Source organism: Carica papaya, chromosome 6 (assembly GCF_054855325.1).
Source record: "Carica papaya isolate Zhongbai chromosome 6, ASM5485532v1, whole genome shotgun sequence".
In the NCBI taxonomy this organism is placed as follows: domain Eukaryota; kingdom Viridiplantae; phylum Streptophyta; class Magnoliopsida; order Brassicales; family Caricaceae; genus Carica; species Carica papaya.
The window spans coordinates 17,144,622-17,170,511 of NC_142314.1; the positions used below are offsets into that span (position 1 = coordinate 17,144,622).

At 36.6% G+C, this 25,890-nt stretch overlaps 1 protein-coding gene across 31 annotated transcripts in view; it reads left to right on the forward strand.

The window, feature by feature from the left end:
- The window catches only part of LOC148253354 (uncharacterized), an 86,692-nt gene that overhangs the window by 38,575 nt on the left and 22,227 nt on the right, over positions 1 to 25,890 (forward strand). For 11 of the 31 annotated variants that reach the window (XR_015812849.1, XR_015812843.1, XR_015812851.1 and 8 more), the window contains one exon: positions 3,281 to 3,563. Coding sequence is in view for 3 of the 31 variants with exons in the window: in XM_088206414.1 (XP_088062540.1) it covers positions 3,679 to 3,789; positions 9,456 to 9,492 (148 nt within the window). In the remaining 28 variants the exon portion in view is untranslated. Of the gene's footprint in view, positions 1 to 3,280; positions 3,564 to 3,678; positions 3,790 to 9,100; positions 9,231 to 9,455; positions 9,493 to 11,250; positions 12,063 to 19,301; positions 25,796 to 25,890 lie in introns of those variants that run through there. The other 20 variants (XR_015812832.1, XR_015812833.1, XR_015812839.1 and 17 more) reach the window with 6 other exon arrangements.

Here is a 25,890-nt window from a genome sequence, read left to right on the forward strand (position 1 = left end):
AATCACCAAAAATTTGAGTAAGTTCACTTCTGACGAGTTTTTTTATTTCAAGCTTACCGAAGATTGGTTACGTAGATTTTGGGACCGTATTTAGGCCCTGTCACTGTCAGGAAGAATCTTTCAAGGCTGCCCATGCCTCTAAACTGTCCATCTACCCCGGGAGTACCAAGATGTACCAGGAACTGAAGCGTCAATATTGGTTGCAAAAAATGAAGGACATTGTCGACTATATCTCCTGATGCCTTACTTGCCAATGAGTTAAGGCAGAACACCAGAGACCCAATAGTTTATTGCAGGGCCTTCTGATTCTGGAATTGAAGTAGGAGCACGTAACTATTAATTTTGTCACCGATCTACCCATATTGGTCATCGTTGATAAATTAACCAAGATTGCCCACTTCTTACCCATTAGAATCACTGACTCCACCAACAGATTAGCCCACTTGTATGTCGATGAAATTATTCGACCCTATAGTATTCCCTTATCCATTGTATTCGACCAAGATCCTAGATTCACCTCCTACTTTTAGGAAAGTTTTCAAGAAGCACTTTGGTCTAGATTGTCCTCCAACACTATTTATCATCCCCATACTGATGGTTAGTCTTAAGGCACTATGCAGATGTTAGAAGACATGTTGCGTGCATGTGTCCTCGACTTTGGTAATAACTGGTATGAGTATCTTTCCCTGTATGAATTAGTTTATAATAACAGTTATCATTCCAGTATCGGCATGACTCCTATGAAGCCCTGTACGGTAGACCCTGTCGTTTTCCCACTTCCTTGAGCAAAGTCATATGGGGTCTGACTTCATCCAAGAGACTATAGAGAAAGTTGCTATTATTTATAGGAACTTGGCCACTACCTAGAGTCGCCAGAAAAGTTACATTGATAACGGTAGAAGACTTTTGAAATTCGTCCTTGGTGACCAAGTCTTCTTCAAGATTTCTCCCTACAAGGAAGAAATGTGGTTCGGAAAAAAAGAAAAGTTGAGCCTCGTTATATGGGACTGTTTTGGGTCGTGGAACGTGTTCGACCTATGGCGTACCACCTTGCTCTTCCTCGAGAGTTTGCAGGTCTACATGATGTTTTTTATGTCTTCACATTTAAAAGGTACCACTTTTCATATAATTCCTCATGATAAGATGCAGGTGCAAGCTGATATGACATACGAGGAACTCTCTGTGGAAATCATTGATTGGACCGACAAGGTTTTATGCAATAATAGGATCCCCATGGTGAAAGTGTAGTGGTAGGACCACACTCTAAAGGAGGCAACGTGGGAGTTGGAGATTGAGATGAGAGAGAAGTTCCTACACTTATTCATCACAAATTTGGATACCAAATTTTCTAAGGTGGGGGGAATGTAACACCCCGCAAAATCTTCGTGCATCATTTGTAATTGAGAATCCCTATTTATTCAGACCTTAAAATCGTTTAAACTCTTTAAATTATTTCGTAGTTTTAATTTTTATCACATTTTGTAAATTTAAATTTGCATTTTTATTTTATTTAAATTATTCTTAAGATTTGTATTTTTATTTTTTTATTTTAAAAATAAAATTTCAGGAGATAAGACGAGAAAATGCGAAAATCCCATGGGAAAACGCCCGCAGAAAAGGGTCTGCCTGCGTAGGAATTGCACTGCACGTGCTTGTGTGCACATAGCCAGCACAGGACGTGCACCCTGTGCGTACATCCTATCCGCGTGAGGCCCAAGGCTGGTTTGCGCGCATATCCCAACGCGTAGAAATAGGCACAGTCTGTGCGGGTCCCATCAGGTGTAGACTGGTGCAACGTCGTCCGCTGTGTACACATGCCTTCTGCGCAATAGGCCTTCACAGTAGGCATGCGCACATGGGCCTACGCGTAACACCCTACGCGCTATAGGTCCTCTCCCGCGCAGGCTAGTCCTGCGAGTGGCCGACTGGGGTGGTGTGCTGCTACCTCGGGCAGTGCACACTACCCCCTTGGGCGCTGTGTGTCGTCTTAGGTGGTGTGCGCTACCAGTTAGGTGGTGAGCTGCCACCATCTTTGGTGGTGTGTTGTTGTTATTGGGCAACGTGCCGCTGTCGTTTGGGTAGCGTACCTCTATTTTTTGCGCTGCTGTCACATCACATCATCTGTCCATCGGTCACATTCGTTAGTCATCATATTATTCTTTTTCCATTGACATTCTCTCTCCTTGCCAAATTTTGCCACTTGGCGCAAATTCAACGGTCCTTATTTTCTATAAATGGGGACCTTTCCTTCACCATTTCCTCATCACTTCCATTCCATTCTTCCATCCTCTAAAGCTTAGAGAGAGAGGGAGTGATCTAGAAAGAAAAGGAGAGGAGAATAAGAAAAAGTGTAGGAAAAACTTTGAGATTTCGGTAAAAAATTTAGTATTTATTTAAAAATATCTTAAGGAGCATTTATAGAGTCAAAATTATGAAGCTTGAAATTATGATTTGTATGATTATGTTAAATGTCCAAATGAAATAAATTTTACTTGATGAAGCATGTTATATGATCGTATATGCACTTAATGATTTGCATATAATTTAAAAGATATAATATTTGTAATCAATTACTGAAATGTGAAAAGGAGATTAAGTATGAAATGGTATGAAAAATATATATTTATATTGACATGCATAATGCATCAAGTGTTTTGTTATGCTTTTTATCTATGAGAAATTTTTATTTTTTCCTTCCTCATTTGGTCTCAAAAGATGTGAGAGAACCACTCCCTATTAATGACAGTATACCCTCTGACTAGAGTGGTAATAGAAATTATCTGTTATGAGTAACCTTTGGCGAAGTACGATCGTGACCATAAACTATCTGATAGGATTGTTGTGGTTAACATGGCTATGGTCATAGATCGTGTCATGGTTTGGCAAACCGTAAATGTGCTGCTAGTTTAGCAAGCCACAAATTGTTATTATATCTAATCTGGTCATTTCACATGGGTAGTTGAAAATTCGTATCTGCCCTCAATAGATGGAAGTCGAAACAATTTCGTGAAGCATGACACGAAAATTGGTGCATATCATGATTTATTTAATTTTATATATTATCAGCATGATTGATTTAATTGATATGATCATAACATTATGGATCTGATATTTTTATAAATAAAAAAATTATTTTCATAAATTAAGAAATGACCCTGACGTGACCCCTGATAGTGAGTGTTAATGACATAATTGTTCACTTTTAAAATCTTATGATGTTATTTAAATACTGTATTTCTTACTGAGTATAGGAGACTCACCCATTTTTGTGTCTCTCTAGATGAGGAAGATAGTGAGGAACCAATCGTTAATCTATCCTTTGAAGTCTATGAGAATCCTGTGGATCCACAAATCTTAAGTGCATAACTTATTCTGCACTCTGATGAGTTCGTTTACATAGTGAAAGAAGTTGCCCTTCTTTTTGTATTTTGATATTTTTTATTTTGTTGCCACTTTTAGCTTTAATTATGTGTAATTGGTATTCATATATTTTGTAAGGAATTTGTAATAATTTGCTTCGTTGCATACAATTATCTATTATGCACTTATAATCTATTTCTGTATCTGACACCCCTGTTCCTTAATTAGCATTGGGGATGTCACATGTTTTGACCATGATTTCCTTACATTTGTGCCGGATTTAAGTGCGTGAACACTTTTGTGGTGATTTTCGGTCAGTTCGTGGTGATTTCAACAGCGGCACGTGGGAGTCTAGTGACTTTCGGGTGGTGGCATGTTTGGTGGTGCGTGGTGCGTGGGGCCTTCGACAATCGGGATCACGTGTTCAAGGTTCTTATCAATATGCCTTTGTGTTAAATTTATTTTCGAAAATTTTTGGCATTTAATACACGTGTTTTTTTGTTTTTAAATGAGAGAAATATTCAAGTAGTAACCAAGATGTAGAGAGGACTATAAATCCAAACTAATAAAGATTCTAACACCTTTTCTAACCAGATTGTAGGTAAGGGATTGAGTTAGTCTAATTTAAAGGGCCTCATTTTTTGTAATATTTTTTTCCTTAAATTGAATTATTTATTGATATCACAACGTATTTAATTTTTTTGCTGGCATTTTCGTAAATTTATCATATGTATGTATATTTATTATATGCAGGTGCTTGGTGGACATGAAATTAAATGCATTGCTTTTGTCTATGTATATGCATGTAAAACTAGATATTGTAAGTGAGTGTGGGCGCATTAAATGTATGAATCTTACAAAATTGTATGTATGTGTTTTGAGATTTAATATATATTCATTTAAACTATACACGTATAAATGTTAAAGTTAAGGTATGCTTAATTTATGAAATTGAATTGCGAAATATAAAAAGTAAAAGAATTAGTAAAATATGTGGAAAGCCCATTTAACTATTATCAAAGAGAGGTCGGTGTGTGGGTGTCGCCAATTTGGCATGTGACTGTGGTAAACCCTACCAATAGGTATGGTCTCGACCACGTGTGGCTGGAAAGTCTTTTCTTTGACCATTCCATGTTCGAGTGAATTAGAAAAAGTGATAAGTTATAAGTACTATGTGAACTTTGAACTGTAATGTATTCATATAGTAAAAGGGATCCTTACTGTCCTTGTTAATGCCGACAAAAATGGCATTGCACGATAAAACCCTTAAAAGACATAAAACCAGAAATTGTAAATCATAATAAAAATGTTATTGAAAATGAAAATATAAACAAAAGGTGATGAGTGCAAAGTGAAAGTGACATTGACATGTGTAATGAAAAGTGTAAGTGATTGTCAAAAAATGTAAATACAAGTGTTATAAAATTAGTAAATTGTATTCCAGTGAAATTATTATTTTATGTGAATGTGATTTTAAGATATTTGTGATATTTAAGAAATCATATGTTAGTGATGAAATTATTGAGATATGTGAAAGTATTGTTACTGTATTGTTTTCCATGTTTGGGATTTGGTTTTAAATAAATTTGAATATGTTTTATTGATCTTGTGTGATTGAGTGTATGCATATTTTTGTTATGTACGCTGCCCCTTTTTTTTACTGAGCCCGTGATGTGATATCTCAAGTGCTAATTAAGGTAAATGTGGTATCAGATACAGATTTAGAATAACGAGTGCATGATAAAATTTATGCGGTAGAATCAAATCATAACAAATCCCTTACAAATATATATAATGTTCTAAATACATACATAAACTGAGGCCAGAAGTGGCTACAAAATACAAAACATAAGGGTCACTTCTTTCATTATGCTACTGGATTTATCAGAGTGTAGATACAGTCATGCACTCAGACTTGTGGATCTACGGGATCCTCATAGACTTCCAAGGGTAGGTCTGTCTGCGGTTCCTCATTTGTGGGGGCATGGAAAGAGTGAGTTTCATATACTCAGTAAGGAAAACATAATTAATTTAACATCGTAAGATTTTAAAAGTTTATTATTTTATCTTACTATTTAGCTTCCTCGTTTACTTAACTCACCATTATGAAAACCATTTATTTGAATACAAAAATAATATATTAGCTGAAAAAATCAAATATACATCATGCCAAATAATAGGAAAAATAAAATAAATCATAAAATGTACAGATTTTTCATGTCATGCTTCGAGAAGTCGTTACAAACTTCCATCTCTAAAGGCAGATACAGATTTCTAACTACTCAAGTGGAGTGACCAGATCATATACAGATGCAGTAATTTGCTTATGCCCACTTTCGGCTGACCAAATCATGGTACAATCTACGACCATGGCCGTACCAACCATAGTGACCCTAACAGATATATATAGTCACCATATTACTTAGCCACAGGTGACCCCTATAGATAGTACGATACCACTCTCGTCAGAAGGCACGCCGTCATCTACTAGGAGCGGTCCTTTTATATCTTTTCAAACCAGATAGGGAAGGGAGAAACAGATACCTCGAAGGGAAAGGAGAACAAATACCCCTCAAAGAGAAAAAGCTCAATGAGACACTTGATGCAATATGCATGTCAATACAAATACACTTCGGACCATATAAGCTTCATTCAACTTTTTTCTTTTTCTTTCCTTTTTACTTTTACTATTACGAATTACATATTATGTTTATTACATGCAAATTTATTAAGTGTCAATAATTCACATAGCATGTTTGAAAACCAAAACAATTCGACTCATTTGAACATAGAGGCATACAAAACAGGTAAAATAATAATCATATTAAATTTTCTTATCTAAAAATACTCCTTAAGACTTTAAAAGTAATACTAGATTCCTTACTGAAACTTTGATGTTTTATTTTTCAGCATTTTCCTCTTGTTCTCTTCTTCTCTCACTAATTTACTATTTTTTTTCTCTCTCTCTCTAAACCTTTGAAAACCGAAAGAAATGAAAGTGTGGAGAGGAAGGGAAGGGGAAGGAGATTGTTCGACTAGTAAGTTAGTCCAATTGTATGTTAAGGAGATTGTTCGACTCCATGGTATTCCTGCTTCCATGTTTTCAGACAAGGATCCTAGTTTTATTTCTCACTTTTGGGATAGCTTCCAAAAAGCTCTTGGTTCCAACTTGTACTTCGGCATTGCTTATCACCTCTAAACTAATGGGCAATCAGAACGAACCATTTAGACGCTAGATGATATGTTGCGCGCCTATGTACTAGATTTGGTGGCAGTTAGGATTAGCTCCTTCCCCTTTATGAATTTTCTTATAACAACACCTACCACTCTAGCATCGGTATGGCTCCATTTGAAGCTCTCTATGGTAGGCCTTGTCGATCTCACCTATTTAAATGAAGTTGGAAAAAGGTGTCTCCCTATATCGGATTATGTTCAAGAAATTGTTGAAAAAGTTGATGTCATTCAAAAACACCTCATCACTGCACAAAGTCGTCAGAAGAGTTATGCTAATAACCGAAGGAGACATGTGGAGTTTGCTATTGTGACCATGTTTTTCTAAAGGACTTTCCTTATAAAGAAAGAATGCGGTTTGAAAAGAAAGAAAAGCTGAGTCCTCACTTTGTTAGACCTTTTGAGATCGTGGAACATGTTGGGCCCATGGCGTACCACCTTGCATTGACCCCAGAATGTGCCAGCCCGCATTATGTTTTCCATGTCTCCATACAAGAAGTATCATCATGATCTTTCTCACATCATTTCGCATCCAAAAATTATAATCTGCACAGACATGACTTATGCAGAGTATCCTATGGAAATCATCGATCAAACGAAGAAGATTCTATGCAGCAAGAGGATTCTTATGGTCAAGGTGCTATGGCAGTATCAAATTCCGAAGGAGGTCACATGGGAAGTAGAAGAAGAAATGCATGACAAGTTTCCTGAGCTATTTTAAAAATTTTATCAGTTTAAAGGACTAAGTTTTTTTAAGGTGGGAAACGTAACACCCCCAAAGCTTTGCATTTAAACATGATGTTAAAAAACTTTATTATTTTAGGTCTCTTGTTCATTTAATTTATGTCCGTATTTAAATTTCCCAGTATTTTTACTTTACAATAAATTTAATTATTCTTATTTTTATTTACTTATTTTTATTTTTAAATTTTTTTTTGTTTAAAATTATTTTCAGAAAAAACAAAGATGAGAGAAATCAGAAGAAAAATATGAAAACGAAAAACAGGGGAAAAATCTCCTCAGTCCATAGGAAAGCAGCCTGCAAGCCCGCGACCACCCGTCATTGTGCCCGCGCGCTCACAAGGGCACTATGCGTGCACTGACACGCACGCTAACGCTTATCAACGCGTTGTGCCCACATGTCCTGCCATTTTGTCATCAGTTGCCATGTTGACTTGTCCCATCGACCATTTTGCCACTAACTGCCTCTCTCTCTCTTCAGCACGTATCCTCACGGATGGACACCACGTGGGGAGCATCCAAGGTCTCTTCTATGGCTATTTAAAGAGGTTTCCTTTTCATTTTTCTTTATTTCCATTTCTTTCTTCCATATTTCCAAGAAACTTTAGAGAGAAAAAAAAAGCAAGAAAGGAGATAAATGAGAAGGAGTTCTCAAAGACCATTAAAAGCCTTTTCTTCCCCTTCCGAAAGACAAATCAAATTATGGTTACAATAAGAGATTATTTTGGTATCTTCTCTTACATTTCTAAATGAGCTTTTCTAGAAAGATAAATTGAAATGTTGAATGATTTTGATGCATGAATCTTTGTTGTGATTGACTATTTTTTATTTAAATATGAAATATGGAATGTTGAGCATGATATATAAAAACACAATGATTGGAAATGCATGCAGGTTTGGCCTTTTGCCTTACCTTTGGTAATGATGAAGAAGGTTACTTTAGTGGGTCTTGGCTCAAGAGGATGACCAAAAGGTCAAGTCTTTTTGGTCAAGTCTGAGTAAAATGGGCCTTAAACTGAAACGTTTATTAGATCCCCCATTAGGTTATAAACACATGACTGTTATGAATGAACATTGAATATGGAAGAGAAAAGAATGAAAATTTGTTTAACTATTATTTCTGAAAGGTTTTTGTCTCTCCTTACTCTGAATATGAAATGTTGGTTAACTGCTCCCTGTGAATGGTTGGTGTTCCCTCTAACGAGAGTGGATTCACGATATGATATGTAGGGCCACAGTGGTGATGTACAACCGCAATCATAGATTATAGCCAGCAGGAAAATGGAACTGATTGGTTATTCATAGTGGTAGTTGGGGATCCCCTCTGTACTTAGTAGATATATGTTGGAATGGTTTCACGTGAAGGTCGATAAAAGACTTAAATAAAACACAAACATGACTAAGATAGTTGTTGATACTCTGTGGTGATTTTGTATGATGGTTCTTTTATTTTATCCTGATCTTATCGTATTTTTAGTTGGTTCAATTAGTTTATATTACAATACCTTATTATGATTGACTATGATTTCTCTGCCTTTATTATTCGATATGTTGATGATGTCTATTTAGTTTTTCTTAAAGAAAAATGGTCTTTTCTAAATATTTGAATTGAGCTCATCCAGTGACAAATTTTGAGGTAAGTTATTTGATTGAGAAATGACGTTTTATTTTAAAAGTTAATCACCTTTATAAATCGTAGCTGTGTAGTTTAAATATTGTTTTCCTTATTGAGTTATATGGAACTCACCCTAATTCATGCCCCCTCTAGATGGTGGAAGTGGTGATTTGCTCATTGATTTACCCTTGAAGCTTATTTGGATCCCTTCTTGGATCCTTAGGATGATTACGAGTGCTTTATTTTGTCTGCACTCTGATGACACCTTTTTGTAATTATTGAGGTAACTCTTTACTTTTGTATATTCATATTTTGGTAGCCATCTTTTGGCCTCAAGTGTAAATTGAACCTTTGGTTTTGTTGTAGGGGATTATATTTTCTGCTGCATATATGTTCTAGTATTTGCACTCATATATGTTTATGTTATCAGACTCTTTTTTACCATACTAGGTATCTTGTACATTATAATTAACCATTCTTCTTTTTCATTTTTAACTTTATTGATCAGGTTTTTTTTTCTCTTGGATGCTTTTTGCAAGGAAAAAGTAAGTATTCCTAGCCTCACACTTTAATAAATCAATTCTCAATCTCTAAACTCATAGAAGGTCATTCTTTTTTGTGTAATTAATCCAGTTCCTTTTCCATTGCTCTAAGCATCTCCATGTCTACTCCTAACCCATTTTGTTGTTACAACCTTGTCATATCTTATTTTACTTACATGATGTGATTTTTAGTACAACCTACCACATTCTTATCCCATTACTTAAATCTTTAAAACATCTTTTAATTTCTTATTCCAAACTCAACCCAATGCCTTAATATTTGTACCATAACAAAGTACGTGTTAAATAGAATATGTGGCCAATAAATTTAGCCAACTAGAGTTAGCCACAAATTAATTTAAATGTTAATGAAAATGCTCTCCATTCCATTCTAGCTGTTACAATAGGTAAATTTTGAATCCCGCAACCTCAAGTCATCAAGCCAAAATAAAAATCATGTTTCTAATCTCAAAGCATATACTCATCTTTATTTTACCTTATTTCTTCTTTTGATTGTATAATTTTTCTTTAAAATTACCATTAATCACCCAATGCAAATTAAACTCTTGACTTTAAGTGCAATACCTAAACTAGAGTCTTATTTGTTTGGCCACTTAAATAATGATGTAAATCTCTAACATGAATCCCTAATCCCTTCAAGCATCACATCAATTTATTGGGATAAGAATGTGGAAATCATAATCCCAAAGCAAACTTAACTCATCCCCCTTACTACTTTCAATGACATGACATTCAACATAAAGTCCACTCTTTTGCTATAAAGATTTTTTTTTTATTTTTTCCATTTCTAGCTTTACTTTCTTAGTTTCATTACAAACACAATTCAAAAAAACAAAAGTAATATTAATTTCCTTGATGAATCAATCACTACCTTCCTAAGCCACCAATTTAATCATATTTAGCTCATTAGGTTTAGTGGGATTGCTGGCAATTATAGAGTGTTTTTATTACTATAGTTCCAAGATAAGTTTTGTTAGTTTTTACATTAAATGGGCATTTATTTTGTGTATTTTATTTATTATAGATAAATTCTCCTTCTTGAACCCTTACGCATGAAAAAGAAGCAAAAGAGAAGAAAAAAGACACGAAGACCTAAATCTAGGTGTTAGAGCTTGAAAGTTTTTACCCACAATGAAGATCTAAGAACGAAATGGACCATAAACCCAAACCAATTGCACCATAGTGAGCAATCCTTAAGTTACAATGCCAAAATACAAAATAAATAAAAAAATTCTTAGTTTTAACTGGCTACTTGGGGCTACGACGAGAATTTTCTGAGTAGTGCCAAAATGTTGGGATGCAACTAATATATGCTAACAAGCACATTAATAATTCAAGTAACTATATTAGTGAGTGAGATATCCTCCCCATGAGGATTGAATTGATTATGTTATTAGTTTGTCTATATTAATGATGTCATTTGATAAATTGAAATCTTCATAAGTTGAACTTTTAAGTAAATAATGCAAGTAAGAAAATAATAAACTATTTGTAAGAATCTTTTGAGAATAAAATCAAATAATAAGAGAACATTAGGAATTGAATTCACCTACATCCACAATGTTAAAAATATTGAAAGAATGAAGTCAACTTCTTTTCATGTATATGATGATAGAACTCTGAATTATTTAATTATCTATTTTTAAATTAACTATCTCAACAAGTATTAGTATTCAAGTATCCATAGTTTTAGGTTAGTTCTTATTAATCCTTATTAAGATGATTTATCATCTCGTACAGTTAATCATGTTTTTAGGTACAATTAAGCTTACATACAAATTGTTGAAGAGAGAAGAAAAAACTGACTGATAATGCACATAAACAACATCTTTACCACTTATTTTGAAGACGTAACTAAGCTGCTTATTGCCTCATATAGATGGTTTTGTCAGTTTTGGTGCAAGTCAAAGGGATAAAGCTCAAATCCAAAAGAGTAGCCCAACATAAGCAAATTTTGTGCAGAAGCTATAATTAATTCTGATGTAAGCCTCAGGTAAGGCTTATACTCTATCAAAGGAAACAGGTCTCAGTTCACAAGCCTCGGGCAAGGTTTGTATTCTTGTAGTAGAAAGACGCACCAGTCAATACATAGGCAAAGCTAATGCCTTGATAGCCATAGGAAATACCAAGTCATACACAGATAAACCTTGACCAAGGTTTAAACTTTGGCAGGAGTAAATTTGAAATCTAGGACACTTTTAAATTTAAAAGATAATATCATGTTGCATCTGAGAGGTGGGAAATCAAGAATCAAATAAGAGAAAATTTTATAATTGAGGAAGAAAGCGAAATCATCATGGAAACCCTATCTTCACAAAGAGATTCCTTGATCCTCTTGGCCTTTAAATAGAAAAAGAAATGGAAAAGAAAGGAGGCTGCTAAGGACAACAACGAGCTTTGTTTTTTCATATTATTCTTTCTTTCTGTAAACATTGAAAATATTATTTTTGTGTATCCGACTCTTGATGAGTGACTGATTAAACACTCTTTCCACTCACAGTTTTGGTTGAAGTTCCAGTTTTATATTGTGAGATCTAATTGTTTTATTTCCATTCTTGTTTAAATTTCAATATTTACATATATTTCTGTATATATTATTATTGTTGTCCATTAATCATTTAAACAGGGTCCCGTTACACGTGCAACACAACAACATATTACCATTCGAAAACATCGAATTCGTAATTATTTAGGTTGCTTCAATGCTTAGTGGTGAATTAGTTTTTATACTAAGGGAATATGGAATCTAGTATGAATGGGTCATGCAGTTGAATCCATGAACTAGAATCAAGTCCTTCTAGTTATTGAAGTTGTTGGTAAAATAAACTCTCGGATCATTTTCAAGATTGTTTATTAAAAAAAATTAATTGACAAATGTTTCTTGGTTGATTTAACAGTAAGGAAGGATTGGTTGTGAGAACGTTTCTGACAACTAGAACTATTTTACTGAGGTTTAGAAGAATAAGCCATTACATCAATGATCAATTTGATAACTAGAATTTAGCTACTTCTTTAACCGGAATCACTTCATATCTACTTGTTGCTTTAATTGTTTTTGGACAGCACCTTTTGTTTTCCTATTTAAAGTCTAGTATGTTGATATATTTTTTTGCATTGAATTGAAACAAACGGCCAACTTTTACTTTTTATTTAGTGGCCATAGAAGAAAAATGGTTCTCAATTCCCTGAGCATTTGACTCTATTCACCACTACTACAAATTTAGTTTGTTAATAGAATAAAAAAAAATTATTTTTGGTGGATTCGACACCCATCAAATTTTGGCACTCTCGTCGGGGAATTAAAGTAACTAACTATGTTATTTCCTTTTTATGACGAAGTCTTATCTTGGAGAACCCCCCCTCTATGATCCAAAGATAGAGAAAATGGCCAAAGACTTGAGAAAATAGACCAAGCTAAAAAAGAGATCGTGTCAATAGGATACGGGCTTTAAAGAAAACAGTGCTGAAGAAATAGAATAGATGGCATAGGAACGTACTTTGAGAGAGTCGGCTACTCCACCTGCGAATCAGCAGAGTCTCTACATCACCTGCCTTGACCTAGACGTTGCTTTCGAGCTAAAATCTAGCCTGATTCATCTACTATCTAAGTTTAAAGGTCGAGAGAACGAGAACCCGCATAAGCATCTGAAGGATTTCCATGTGGTATGTTCAAGTATGAAGCTGCAAGGGGTATAAGAGGAACAAATCAAACTAAAAGTGTTCCCTTTCTTTTTGATGATGCAACCAAAGATTGATTATTCTACCTACCTCAGGGCTTAATTACAACCTGGACAGGTTTTCCCTCCTTCCCAAGATGTCAGGATAAGAAGGGAGATACATGGGATTAAAAAAAAAATGTGGAGAGCCTTCATGACTACTAGAGAGGTTTAAATAATTATGTGCGAGTTGTCCACAACACGGTATATCATAACAGTCCCTCATCAACTATTTTTATGAAGGGATGCTTCCATTGGAAAGAAAAGTGCTAGATGCAGCCAGTGATGGTGCAATAGTAAACAAGACACCACGTGAAGCTAGGGAGCTGATAGAGATCATGATAGCCACCTCGTAGCAGTTAGGGACCATATGGGACACTCCGAGGAGGGAAAATAAGGTAAGTGTTTCCTCCCTTGAGTCTCAGATTTCCCAACTAGCCCATTTGATTTAGAACATGGTTATAAAAAATAACCCACGAATAAGAGTCTATGGAATATGTGTGCTACACTTCAAGAGAACGACTAACAGTATGTTAATGCAGTGGGAGGATTCCCTAACCAGTAGCAGAGGAGGTACGACCCATTCTCCAATACATAGGATCCCGGATGGAGAGATCACTCAAACTTTAGCTATCGGTCAAGATAGCAGAACATTCAGCAATATCAGTTAAGGCTATCTCAGTAGCAACAACCTTCACCTCCAAAACAAGGTATGTCTCTTGAGGAAATAATCAAGTCTCTTGCCACTAACACCCAACATTTTTTAACAGGAGACAAGGGGTAGCATCCAAATTTTGAAAACCCATATGAGTCAACTAGTGACATCTATGAGCAAACTAGAATCCCAAAATTAAACTACCCTCCTAGACAAAAGTGAATCCAAGGCCCAACGTAAGTGCATTCACACTACAGAGTGGTAGATAATTATAGGAAAATCCTCGTGATGTAAGCCTTGGGCAAGACTTACAAAAAACACACCGCCAGAAGCCTTAGGCAAGGCTCCTGAAGTTGTCGTTGATGGCAATCTTACTAAACAAAATGGGATCTTGATTAACCGAAGCCGTTCACAGCCATTCCACCCTTCCTAGAAAGTTTATCTAAACCAAAAAAGAGAGGGAGGACAAGAAAATTCTAGAAACTTTATGCAAAGTCAAGGTGAAGATTCCCTTACTTAATGCAATCAAACATGTGCCTCTATATGGTAAGTTTCTAAAGGAGCTATGTACTAACAAAAAAAAGCTGAGCTTTAACAAAAAAGTAAGTGTGGGAGAAAATGTCTCGACCATTATACAAAAGAAATTGCCTCCCAAGTGTAAAGACCAATGTATGTTAGCCATCTCATGCACAATAGGCACCTTAGGCATAAGAAAAGCCATGTGTGATTCTAAGGACTTCCATAAATATAATGGCATTATCCATCTACTCTAAGTTGAACATTGGATCATTGAAGAAGACCAATGTCATTATCTAGCTAGTTGAAAGGTCGGTTGTTTACCCAGAAGGAGTCTTAAAAGATGTACTAGTTTAGGTAGACAATTTTATTTTTCTAGTTGATTTCTATGTACTAGATATAGAGGATGATAAATCCTCGAACTCATTAGATCTTTTGTTAGGTAGACCCTTCCTTAGCAGTGCTAAGACAAAAATAGATGTACAAGATGGTACCCTCACCATAAATTTGATAGAGAGTTGGTTAAATTTAATGTTTATGATTTCATGAAGTATCTCACTAATTTATCTTGTGCATACGGTGTGGACATCTTAGATTCCTTATAATAGAAACATTTTGATTTATGTCATGGTGATGAGTTGAAAATTGCACTTTGTGATGATTTAAATGTTGATAGCTTAGGGACTCTAAAGGCAGACTATGTTGCTGATAAGAATCTGTAGGAGGTTGTTCAAGTTGGAATCACTTACAGTTAAAAGGCAATGCCCCACACATTGATCTACCTTTTTCTCACATGAGACTTCCACCTTTTGTTGTGCAGGAACTCAAGCTAGAGCTAAAGCTATTGTCGGGCAACTGAAGCACATGTTCCAAGGAGAGGGAGAAACTATTTTGGTAATAATCTCCAATAAGTTGAGCAAACTGAAAGAAGAAAGGCTAATTAGGGTATTCTAGGAGTATAGGGAAGTAGTCAAGTGGACTATCGCTAACATTAAAAGGATATCATCTTTTATTTGTATGCATCAGATACTAATGGAGAAAAATAGCAAGCCTAGTAGACAAGCAACAGAGGCACCTAAACTCACCAATGATGGAAGTTATGAAAAAAGATGTTTTGAAGCTGTTTGACACAATAATCATCTACCTGATCTCCTATGGAAAATGGGTGAGTCCAATATAAGTGGCATTAAAGAAAATGGCGATAGCGGTGGTAGAAAACTAAGATGGTGAGAAGTTATCAACCATGATACAGAATGGATGGAGGGTTTGCATAGATTACATGAAGCTGAATGCTTCCACCATAAAGGACCACTTTTTCCTACCTTTCATCAACCAAATGTTAGAAAGGTTGGTTGAACGAATGCATTATTGCTACCTGGATGGTTATTCAGGCTTCTAGCAGATCCTAGTTGCACTTGAACATCAATAGAAGACCACCTTCACATGCCCCTTTGGCACCTTTGCTTACAAGAAAATGCCTTTTGGACTCTATAATGCCTCGACTACATTTTAGTGGTGCATGGTCAACATCATTTCTGATTTTATGGAGCGCATATTAGAAGACTTCATGGATTACTTTACATTTTATGGTGACTCATTTGATGAATGTCTCGCTAACATCACAAAAGTGTTAAAACGATATAGGTGGATAAAAAAATGTATCCTTTGATAAAACGTATTCTTGAAATATAAAAAATGTCACTTCATGGTCAATCAAAGGCTAATCTTAGACATGTGGTGTCTTTGAAAGCGATATAGGTGGATAATGCAAAAGTTGATGTGATTAAATCCCTCCCTTACCCCACGAGTGTGCGAGAAGTGCGATCCTTCCTTGGGCATGACAGGTTCTACAGGAGGTTTATCAAGAACTTCTTCAAGATCACCCAGCCTCTGTAGGCTTCTTCAAAAGGAAGTAGCCTTTGAATTTGATGCATCCTAGAAGGAAGCATTTGATGTACTAAAGGAGAAGCTTGTGTCAGCACTTGTCATGCAACCACCAAACTGAGAACTATCATTTGAAATCATATATGATGGTAGCAATCAAGTCATAGGTGTAGTCCTTGGGTAAAGAATAGGCGGAGATGTACATGCAATTTACTATCCCTCAAGGACCCTCGATAATACTCAAATAAATTACTCAACCACAGAAAAGGAGCTGTTGGTTGTCGTGTTCACCTTAGAGAAATTTTGCGCCTACTTTCTAGGCACTAAGGTCATTGTGTTCTAGACCATACAACATTGAAGTATCTACTAAAAAAGAAAGAAGAAAAATCAAGGCTCATTCGGTGGTTACTCCTACTACAGAAATATGATCTAGAAATACAAGATAAAAAAAGTATAAAAAATCTAGTTGTTGATCACCTCAGTTGACTGCCATTGAATGAGGAGCCTTTACCATTGAAGGATGAATTCTCATACGAGTATTTTTTCTTTGTTCAACAATTGACACCTGGTATGTTGATATTGTCAATTACTTATTTATTAACACACTAGCTATCCAGAACGCAGGGGGATAAAATCAAGAAAGAAGTTAGGTAATATATGTGGGATGAACCCTATTTATGGAAATACTACACAGACTAGATCATTCATTATTGTACTCCTGAAATATAAGTCTCCTCAATCCTGAATTTCTATCACTCTCATGCTTGCGAGGGGCACTTTGGTCCTAAGCCAATAGATCGCAAGGTGTTGGAATGCAGCTTGTTTTGCCCCTTCTTGTTTCATGACACATATACTTACTAGAAAACATGTAAGAATTGCCAACGGAGAGGAAACTAGGTCACAAAGACTAAATGCCACAGACCCCCATTCTAGTTTGTGAGATCTTCGATGTATGGTGGATATAGATTTCATGGGACCATTCCCATCCTCTTTCGGCAACTCCTATATTTTGCTTGCATTAGACTACGTCACCAAGTGGGTGGAAGTTAAGGCAACCAGAAGCAACGATGCTAAGGTTGTTGTCAGCTTCATCAAAACTCACCTTAGGCTTAGGATGCCTCATGCGATGAGTCGACGAACACATTTTTATAACCCAGTCGTGGAGGCCCTCTTCAAAAAGTATCATGTCACCCACCATATTTCCACTGCCTGCCATCCACAGACCAATGGGCAAGCAGAAGTCTTCAACAGAGAGGTAAAGTCCATACTAGAAAAAATAGTTAATCCTAACATAAAGGATTAGAGCCTACAATTGGATGATGCTTTATGGACCTACAAGACAGCCTTCAAGACCCCCATCGGGATGTGACCCTAGGTAACACCCCTCCCATCACTGTGCTTAATTTATTTAGAAAACACTATTTATTCAGGCCTTTAGGCCACATTGAACTCATTTAATTTACTCCACAAATTATTATCATAATTCGTAAATGATACCGATTTTTATTTATTTTGATTTTATTTATTTTATTTGTTTTAGTCTAATTATTTATTTTTTTAAAACAAATTTTGGAAAAAAAAAAGAAAATCCCACGGGAAAGGGCTGCCCGCGCGGGCGCTTGTGCATTGTGCACGCGCACGCGCCCATAGTAGGCGCAGGTCGTGCACACAATGCTCACATCCCACCCGCGCGCACGGCATAAGGTTAATCCTGTGCACGTGGTAGGGTGGGCATTACGCCTGCTGGCTAGCCTATAACGCACCGGGCAGGGAGGCCACTGCTACCTTGGGTAGTGTGTCGTTGCCCACCTCGGGCAGCACGCTACCATTGCTGGTGGAGGAGATCTTTCTCTTTTGTTTTTCGTACCCAACATTTTTTCTCTCTCTTCATTGCATTTCATCACCTACTGCAAATCCAACGGCTCCCACTTTCTATAAATAGGTGCAATTCCTTCTAATTTTCTCCACACTTTCATTCTTCCCCTTTCAAGAATGAGACAAAGAGAGAGAGAAAGTGATCTAGAGAGAGAAGGAGAGGACAGAAAGAAGAACGGTATGGAAGAAATTATCAAGGTTTCAGTAAGAAATTTAATATCTCTTTAAATGTCTTAAGGGGTATTTTTAGACAAAAAGAAAATATTAAATTGATAATTTGCGATTTTATATGTTTTTGCATGTTTTTATGTTTGTAGGCTTAATAAGTTTAATTATTCTTGATTTCAAGCATGCTATGTGATTTATAGACACTTGATGATTTGCATGTAATTAAAATAATATGAAACTGGTAAGGTTACCTGGAAAATAAAAAAAAAAAAGAGAAAACTAGAATGAAACATGAATGGTCTAAAGTATGTATCTGTATTGACATGCATAATGCTTCAAGTGTCTCATTAGGTTTTTTATCTTTGAGGGGTATCTGTTCCCCTAACCCCAACTGAGGTATCTATTTTTCCCTTCCTCATTTGATCTGGAAAGACGTAAGAGGATCACTCCCTGTGGATGATGGCGTACCCTCTCACAAAAATGGTGACGCAAATATCTATTAAGAGTTTCCTTTGGCTAGTACTACTGTAACTGTAAATATCTTATAAGACCACTATGGTTGGTACGGTTGTGGTCATAAATCGTACTATAGTTTGACCAGCTGGAATTTTGCCTGAGCAAATTTTCGTTATCTGTATCTGATCTAGTCATTCCACCTAAATAAGTTGAAATTTGTGTTTGCCTTTAGAGATGGAAGTCGTAACGACTTCGCGAAGTATAATACAAAAATCTGAGCATTTCATGATTTATTTGATTTTCTCTATTATCTGATATGATGTGTGTTTGTTTTGATTATACTAATGTGATATTTTCTCTAATAAATAAATTATTTTCATAAGGTAAGATAGGTCTACGAATTAACCAAATAGTAAGTATAAATGTTAGAATAATTTACCTTTAAAACCTTACGATATTATTTAAATATTGTTTTCCTTACTGAGCATATGGAACTCATTCTTTCCATGCCCTCCACCCAGATGAGGAAGAAAATGAGGAACTGTCAGCTAACCTACCCATTGAAGTTTATAAGGATCTTGTGGATCCGTAAAATGTGAGTGTATGATTGTTCCTGCACTCTGATGAGTCCAATAGCATAGTGAAAGAAGTGGTCCTCTTTTGTATTTTAACTTTGTATTTTGCAGCCACTTCTATCCTAAGTTATATGTATGTAATTGGAACACATATATATTTATAAAAAATTTGTATTAATTAGCTCTGTTGCATAAAATTTTATCATGCACTCGTAGTCCTATTTCTGTATCTAAAACTCACATGCCTTAATTAGCAGTTGGGATGTCACATATAGTATCATAGCACAGATCGAGTCCTTTACATTGAGACCTTAGGTAGAAAAACCCTTGGAGTACCTAGGAAGAATAAGTCCTCTTTTCAAAAATTAGACCACCAATTCGTGTCTTCCTTTCTTTTATAGGAATAACGCGAGAAAGATCATTCATAGAGCTACCGAGCAACTTGAAGCCTTAGATCACCTGACCAAGGCTGAATTTGTCGAACTCTTTCGAGCCATTCAAGGATTGATTGCAGTTGTAGGATAAAATCAAGCCAACCCTTGTCCACCTCATGCCCTAGAATATCGAACAACCGAAAGGTCTATTTCCCACAACATAGTTTAAGAAGCTTAACTTGCCATATTTTGAATGTGGCTCTAATCCCTTAGTAGCCGAAGCCTGGATCCTACAGATAGAGAAGTTTTTCTCTGTATTAAACCTGACTGAGGAACAGAAAGTTCCCCTATTAGCTTTTATGTTAAACAGTGAAGTAGAATACTAGTGGCAACTTAAGAAGGAAGTCCTACCTACCCCTACCACTTGCAAAGTTTTCATGGATGCATTCTTTAATAACTTCTTCCCTGCCTATGTTCGAAAAAAGAAGGAGAAGGAATTTCAAGATCTCCGCCAAGAAAACCTAACCGTTATCCACTATGCTGCATGTTTTGTCCAACTATCTAGATTCGCCCCTCTAATGGTCACCCCCGAAAGTCGAAAAGCTAAGAAGTTTTTAAAGAGCCTTCGTGTTGACATTTATGATCAGGTTACGACGCTGAGACCCAGCTCGCATGTGGAGGTGTTAGAACATGCCCAGTTGGCTGAAGACCTCATCTCGGCCAAACACCAATGCATTACCCGAGACTGTACCCAGCAACAACAACTCCAACAGCCTAGAAGGAGATTGTCTAATCCAATAAGTAGCCACCCTGATAAACGAACTAGAGTTGCCCTTTTCCCTACCTTGCCTCCACCTACAGCTGAGCCTACCCGACCTAACCAACCCTATCAGTGTTGTGGTCACTCGCATGGTGACATGTCCTGTCAGCGCATTAATCACGTCTGTTATCGGTGCAGAAGCACCCAACATCTTATAAAAGAATGCCCCCAGCGACCGAAGGACAAAGCCAAGCCTGTAGCACAGGGTCATGTGTACCACCTAGATGAACCCGACACTCTCTCCACTCTTGTTCTTATTCAGGATATGTTTTCTATCCATGATATTTTTGTCAAGACTTTGATCGATACAGGTGCTACTCACTCCTTTATTCCCTATGCATTTACTTGTAAGCTTAGAATTAGGGCAGAAATTTTAGCAGAAATATTAATGGTAGAAACTCCCTCTAGGAGAATATTAAAAGCTCACTATAAAGACTGTAAGATAAAGGCTTCAAGAATAAAAGTGTTTGAAAATCTAAAATTGTTAGATTTTTTAGGATTTAATGTGATATTAGGAATGAACTGGTTAGAAAAGTATAGAGTAATAATCGATTGTGAAAGTAAAATTGTAACTTTAGGATTCCCAAACAAGGAATAAAATTTATTGTTATTATTTTCCTAACAATTGAATAAATAGAAATATGGGTGTTGATCCTGTTGTGTGTTCCATACCAATTGTTTACAACTTTTCGGATGTCTTTCCCATCGAACTTCCTAGTTTGTCTCCCCTGCAAGAAATAGAGTTCCTAATTGAATTATTTCCTGAAACCCAGCCAATATCAAAGCTCGCCTATCGTATAAGTCATGCTAAGTTAGCAGAGTTAGAAAATCAGCTTTCTGAACTAATTACCTAAAAGTTTATCTGCGCTAGCCATTGTCCTTGGGGCACTCCGGTGTTATTTGTAAAAAAGAAGGATGGTTCCCACAGACTTTGTGTGGATTACTGAAAACTCAACCGAGTGATAGTTAAAAGCAAGTACCCCTTACCTCGGATTGATGACCTCTCTGATCAACTACAAGGAGCCACGGTCTTCTCTAAGATTGACCTTAGGACGGAATATCACCAGCTGAGAGTTAAGGAAGAAGATATTTTAAAGACTGCCTTCCGGTGCAGGTATGGTTTGTACAAGTTTAGGGTAATATCGTTCGGGTTAACCAATGCCCCTACAACCTTCATGTACCTCATGAACAGAGTTTTTCAACACGCACTAGATTAGTACGTTATCGTTTTTATTGGTGACATCTTAGTATACTCCAAGAGCCTAGAGGAACATGTAGTGCACTTGACTGAAGTGTTAGAGACCCTTCACCAGAACCAATTGTATGCTAAACTTAGCAAATGTTCTTTCTGGTTGGATCGAGTTCCCTTCATTGGTTATATAATTTCAGGTGAAAGAGTGGTCAACTAAAATCCGCCCACTAATGTAGTTGAGGTACGTAGTTTCCTTGACTTGGCAAGTTACTATCAATAATTCATTAATGGATTTGTAAAGATTTCTGCTCCATTAACCCGACTCACCCAAAAGGGTGTACCATTTGTCTATAATTACGAATCCAATGAAAGCTTCATGGAATTGAAGCATCGTCTCATCTTTGCTCTTGTATTGATCCTTCCTAACAATATTGGAAAATTTTAGGTCTATTGCGATGTATCCCATATTGGCTTGGGATGTGTTTTGATGCAACATGGCAGAGTAGTCACTTATGGGTCCCAACAACTGAAACCTCACGAGTGAAACTACCTTACCCATGACTTGGAGTTGGCAATAATTATCTTTGCCCTGAAGATATGGCATTACTACTTGTTTGGTCAAACTTTCGAGATTTACACTGACCATAAGAGTTTAAAGTACATTTTCTCGCAGAGAGGGTTAAACATGAGATAGAGATGCTAGATAGATCTTCTAAAGGACTATGGCTGTAAGATCATCTATCATCTCAGTAGAAAAAATATAGTCGCAGATGCACTAAGCAAAAAGGAATCTGCAGTGTTAGCCTAAACCATGGCCTCCAGTTGAAAATTAATGGATATTATGCAATCTCTCCACCTTAGCTACTATGGCAAAAGCACTTATCTCGCTCAGATCCAAGCTTTATCATATCTCTTTATGAAAATCTGGGAAGTTCAGTCCACGAACCTAGAACTCACCAAAAATCTAGATAAGTTCTATTCTGACGAATTTTCTGATTTTAGGATTTCAGATAATGGACTATTTAGATTTTTGGACAAAATTTTTGTTCTCGTCACTGTAAGGGCAGATGTTCTCAAGACCGCCCATTTTTTAAGCTATCCATCCATCCCAGGAGTACCAAGATATACTGGGACTTGAAGTGTCAATACTGGTGGCTGATAATGAAGAAAGATATAGTCGACTACTTTTTCTAATACCTCACCTGCTAGAGGATTAAGGCAGAACATCAGAGACTCGGCAATTTGTTACAAGGTCTTCCGATTCCTAAGTAGAAGTGGGAGTACGTAACCATGGATTTTATCACAAGATTGCCGAGGACCTATTCTGGTCAGAACGTTATTTGGGTCATTGTTGGCAGACTACCAAGATCGCTCATTTCCTACCCATCAGGACCACTAACTCCACCAACAAATTAGCCCGCCTATACGTTGATGAGATTGTCCGACTTCATTGTGTTCTCTTAGCCATTGTATATGATCAAGATCCTCGATTTACCTCCCACTTCTGGGATAGCTTTCAGAAAGCTCTAGGGTCTAGATTGTATTTTAGCATCTTTTATCACCCCTAAATAAATAGTCAGTCAGAACGTATAATCCAGGCATTGGAAGACATGTTGCGCGCTTGTGTCCTTGACTTTGGTGATAACTAGTATGAGTATCTTCCCTTGTGCGAATTCACTTATAATAACAGTTATCATTCCAACATCGATATAGCTTCGTATGAAGTATTGTATTACCCCTTGCCGTTCTCCCACTTATTGGAGTGAATCTGGAAAATAGCACTATTTGGGACCGGACTTCATACAAGAGATTATTGAGAAAGTCGCAATCATCTACAAGAATTTGGCTACCGCCCAGAGCCATCAAAAGAGTTATGCTGATAATCGTAAGCGACCCATGGAATTCACCGTGGAAGATCAAGTTTTTCTCAAGGTAAGCCCTCATTATGTGGGACATTTTCGGATCATTGAGTGCATTGGACCCGTGGCGTACTGCCTTACTCTACCCCGCAAGTTTATAGGTTTATATGATGCTTTTCACATCTTGATACTTAAAAGGTACCACCCTGACCCTTCTCATGTCATTCCTCACAATGACGCATAGATACAAGTTGATATGACATATAAAGAAACCCCTGTGGAGATTCTTGGGTGGGCCAACATGGTCTTGCGCAACAAGACGATTCCCATGGTGAAGGTACTACGGCAACATCATACCTTGGAAGAAGCAACATGGTAGTTGGAAAGCGAGATGAGTGAGAAGTTTTCCGACCTGTTCGAGACAAATTTGGGGATCAAATTTTTCTAAGGTGAGGATATTAACACCTCGCTCATTACTATGCTTAATTTATTTAGAAAATCCTATTTATTCGAGCCTTTAGGCTGCATTAAACTCATTTAATTTACTTCATAAATTATTATCATAATTCGTAAATTATAAAAAATTTTAATTATTTTGATTTTATTTAAATTTTTATTTTTAATTAATTCTATTTAATTTTGTTTTGATTAAATTTATTTTGTTTTATTATAATTAAGTGGAAAAACAGTAAAATGAGAGAAATCCAGTAGGAAAGGGTAGTTGCCTGCGCGGGCGCCTGCTCACTGTGTACGCGCACGTGCGCACAACAGGCACAGAACATGCGCATAGCGCACACGTCCCATCCTCGTGCGCAGCGCAGGGTCAACCCTGCGTGAGTATAATGCGCCCAAGCGGGGTCGTCCATACATCACCTCGCGCGCGGATACTACACATTGTATGCACACTATCCGTGCAACAAACCTACGTAAATAGGCTCCTGTGCACTTGGGGCTTGCGTGCAGTAGGCCTGCATGCATGGCTCCTAGCGTGCCAAAGCCCAACATGCAGGGCAGGGAGGGTCGTGTGCTTGCAAGCTAGCTTACAGTGCGCCGGACGGGCTATTGCTGCCTCAAACAGTGCACCGCCATCACCTCGGGCTTCGCCGCTGATGGAGGAGATTTTTCTCCCTCATTTTTCATGTCGAGTATCTTTTTCATCTCTCTCTTCACCAAATTTTACCATTTTGCACAAATCCAACGGCTCCTAATTTCTATAAATAAGGGCCCTTCCTTCCCATTTTCTCCACACTTTCTTTCTTCCACATTTTAAGACTTAGAGAGAGAAAGGAAAAAAGTGAACTAAAGAGAAAATGAGAGGAAGAAAAGAAGAACAGTGTATAAGACATTATCAAGGTTTTGGTAAGGAATTTAGCATTTCTTTAAATGTCTTAAAAAGTATTTTTAGACAAAAGAAAATTATTTGATAATCTGTGATTTTGCTTATTTTGCATACTTTTGTGTTTATAGGTCTAATAAGCTAAATTGTTCTTTATTTCAAGCATGCTATATGATTTATAGACACTTGATTTGCATGTAATAAAAATAATATGAAATCGGTATTGTTACCCGGAAGATAAAAGAAACAAAAAAGTGAAAAAGAGAAATGTAGAATGAAGCATGAATGGTCTGAGTATGTTTCTGTATTAACATGCATAATACATCAAGTGTCTCATTAGTCTTTTTATGTTTGAGGGGTATCTGTTCCCCAAACCCCATCCGGGGTATCTATTTCTCCCTCCCCCATCTAGTCTAGAAAGACGTAAGAGGACTATACCCTGTGGATGACGGTGTACCCTCTGAGGAGAGTGGTGACGCAAATATTTGTTAGGGGTCACCTTTGGCTAAGTACTGTCGTGACTATAGAATATCTTTTATGGCCATTATGGTTGGTACAGTCGTTGTCATATATCGTACTATGGTTTGGCCAGCTAAAAATGCGCCTGAGCAAATTGGCGTTAGATATATCTGATCTGGTCATTCTATATAGGTAGTTGGAAATCTATATCTGCCTTCAGATATGGAAGTTGTATTCACTTCACAAAGCATGACATAAAAATCTGAGCATTTCATGATTTATTTTATTTTCTCTATTATTTGGTATGATGTGTGTTTGTTTTGATTATATTAACATGTTATTTTCTCTAATAAATAAATTATTTTCATAGTGTAAGAACGGTATACGAAGTCACCAAATGGTAAGTATTTATGCTAGAATAATTCAACTTTAAAAGCTTACGATGTTATTTAAATACTGTTTTTCTTACTGAGCATATGGAACTCACTCTTTCCA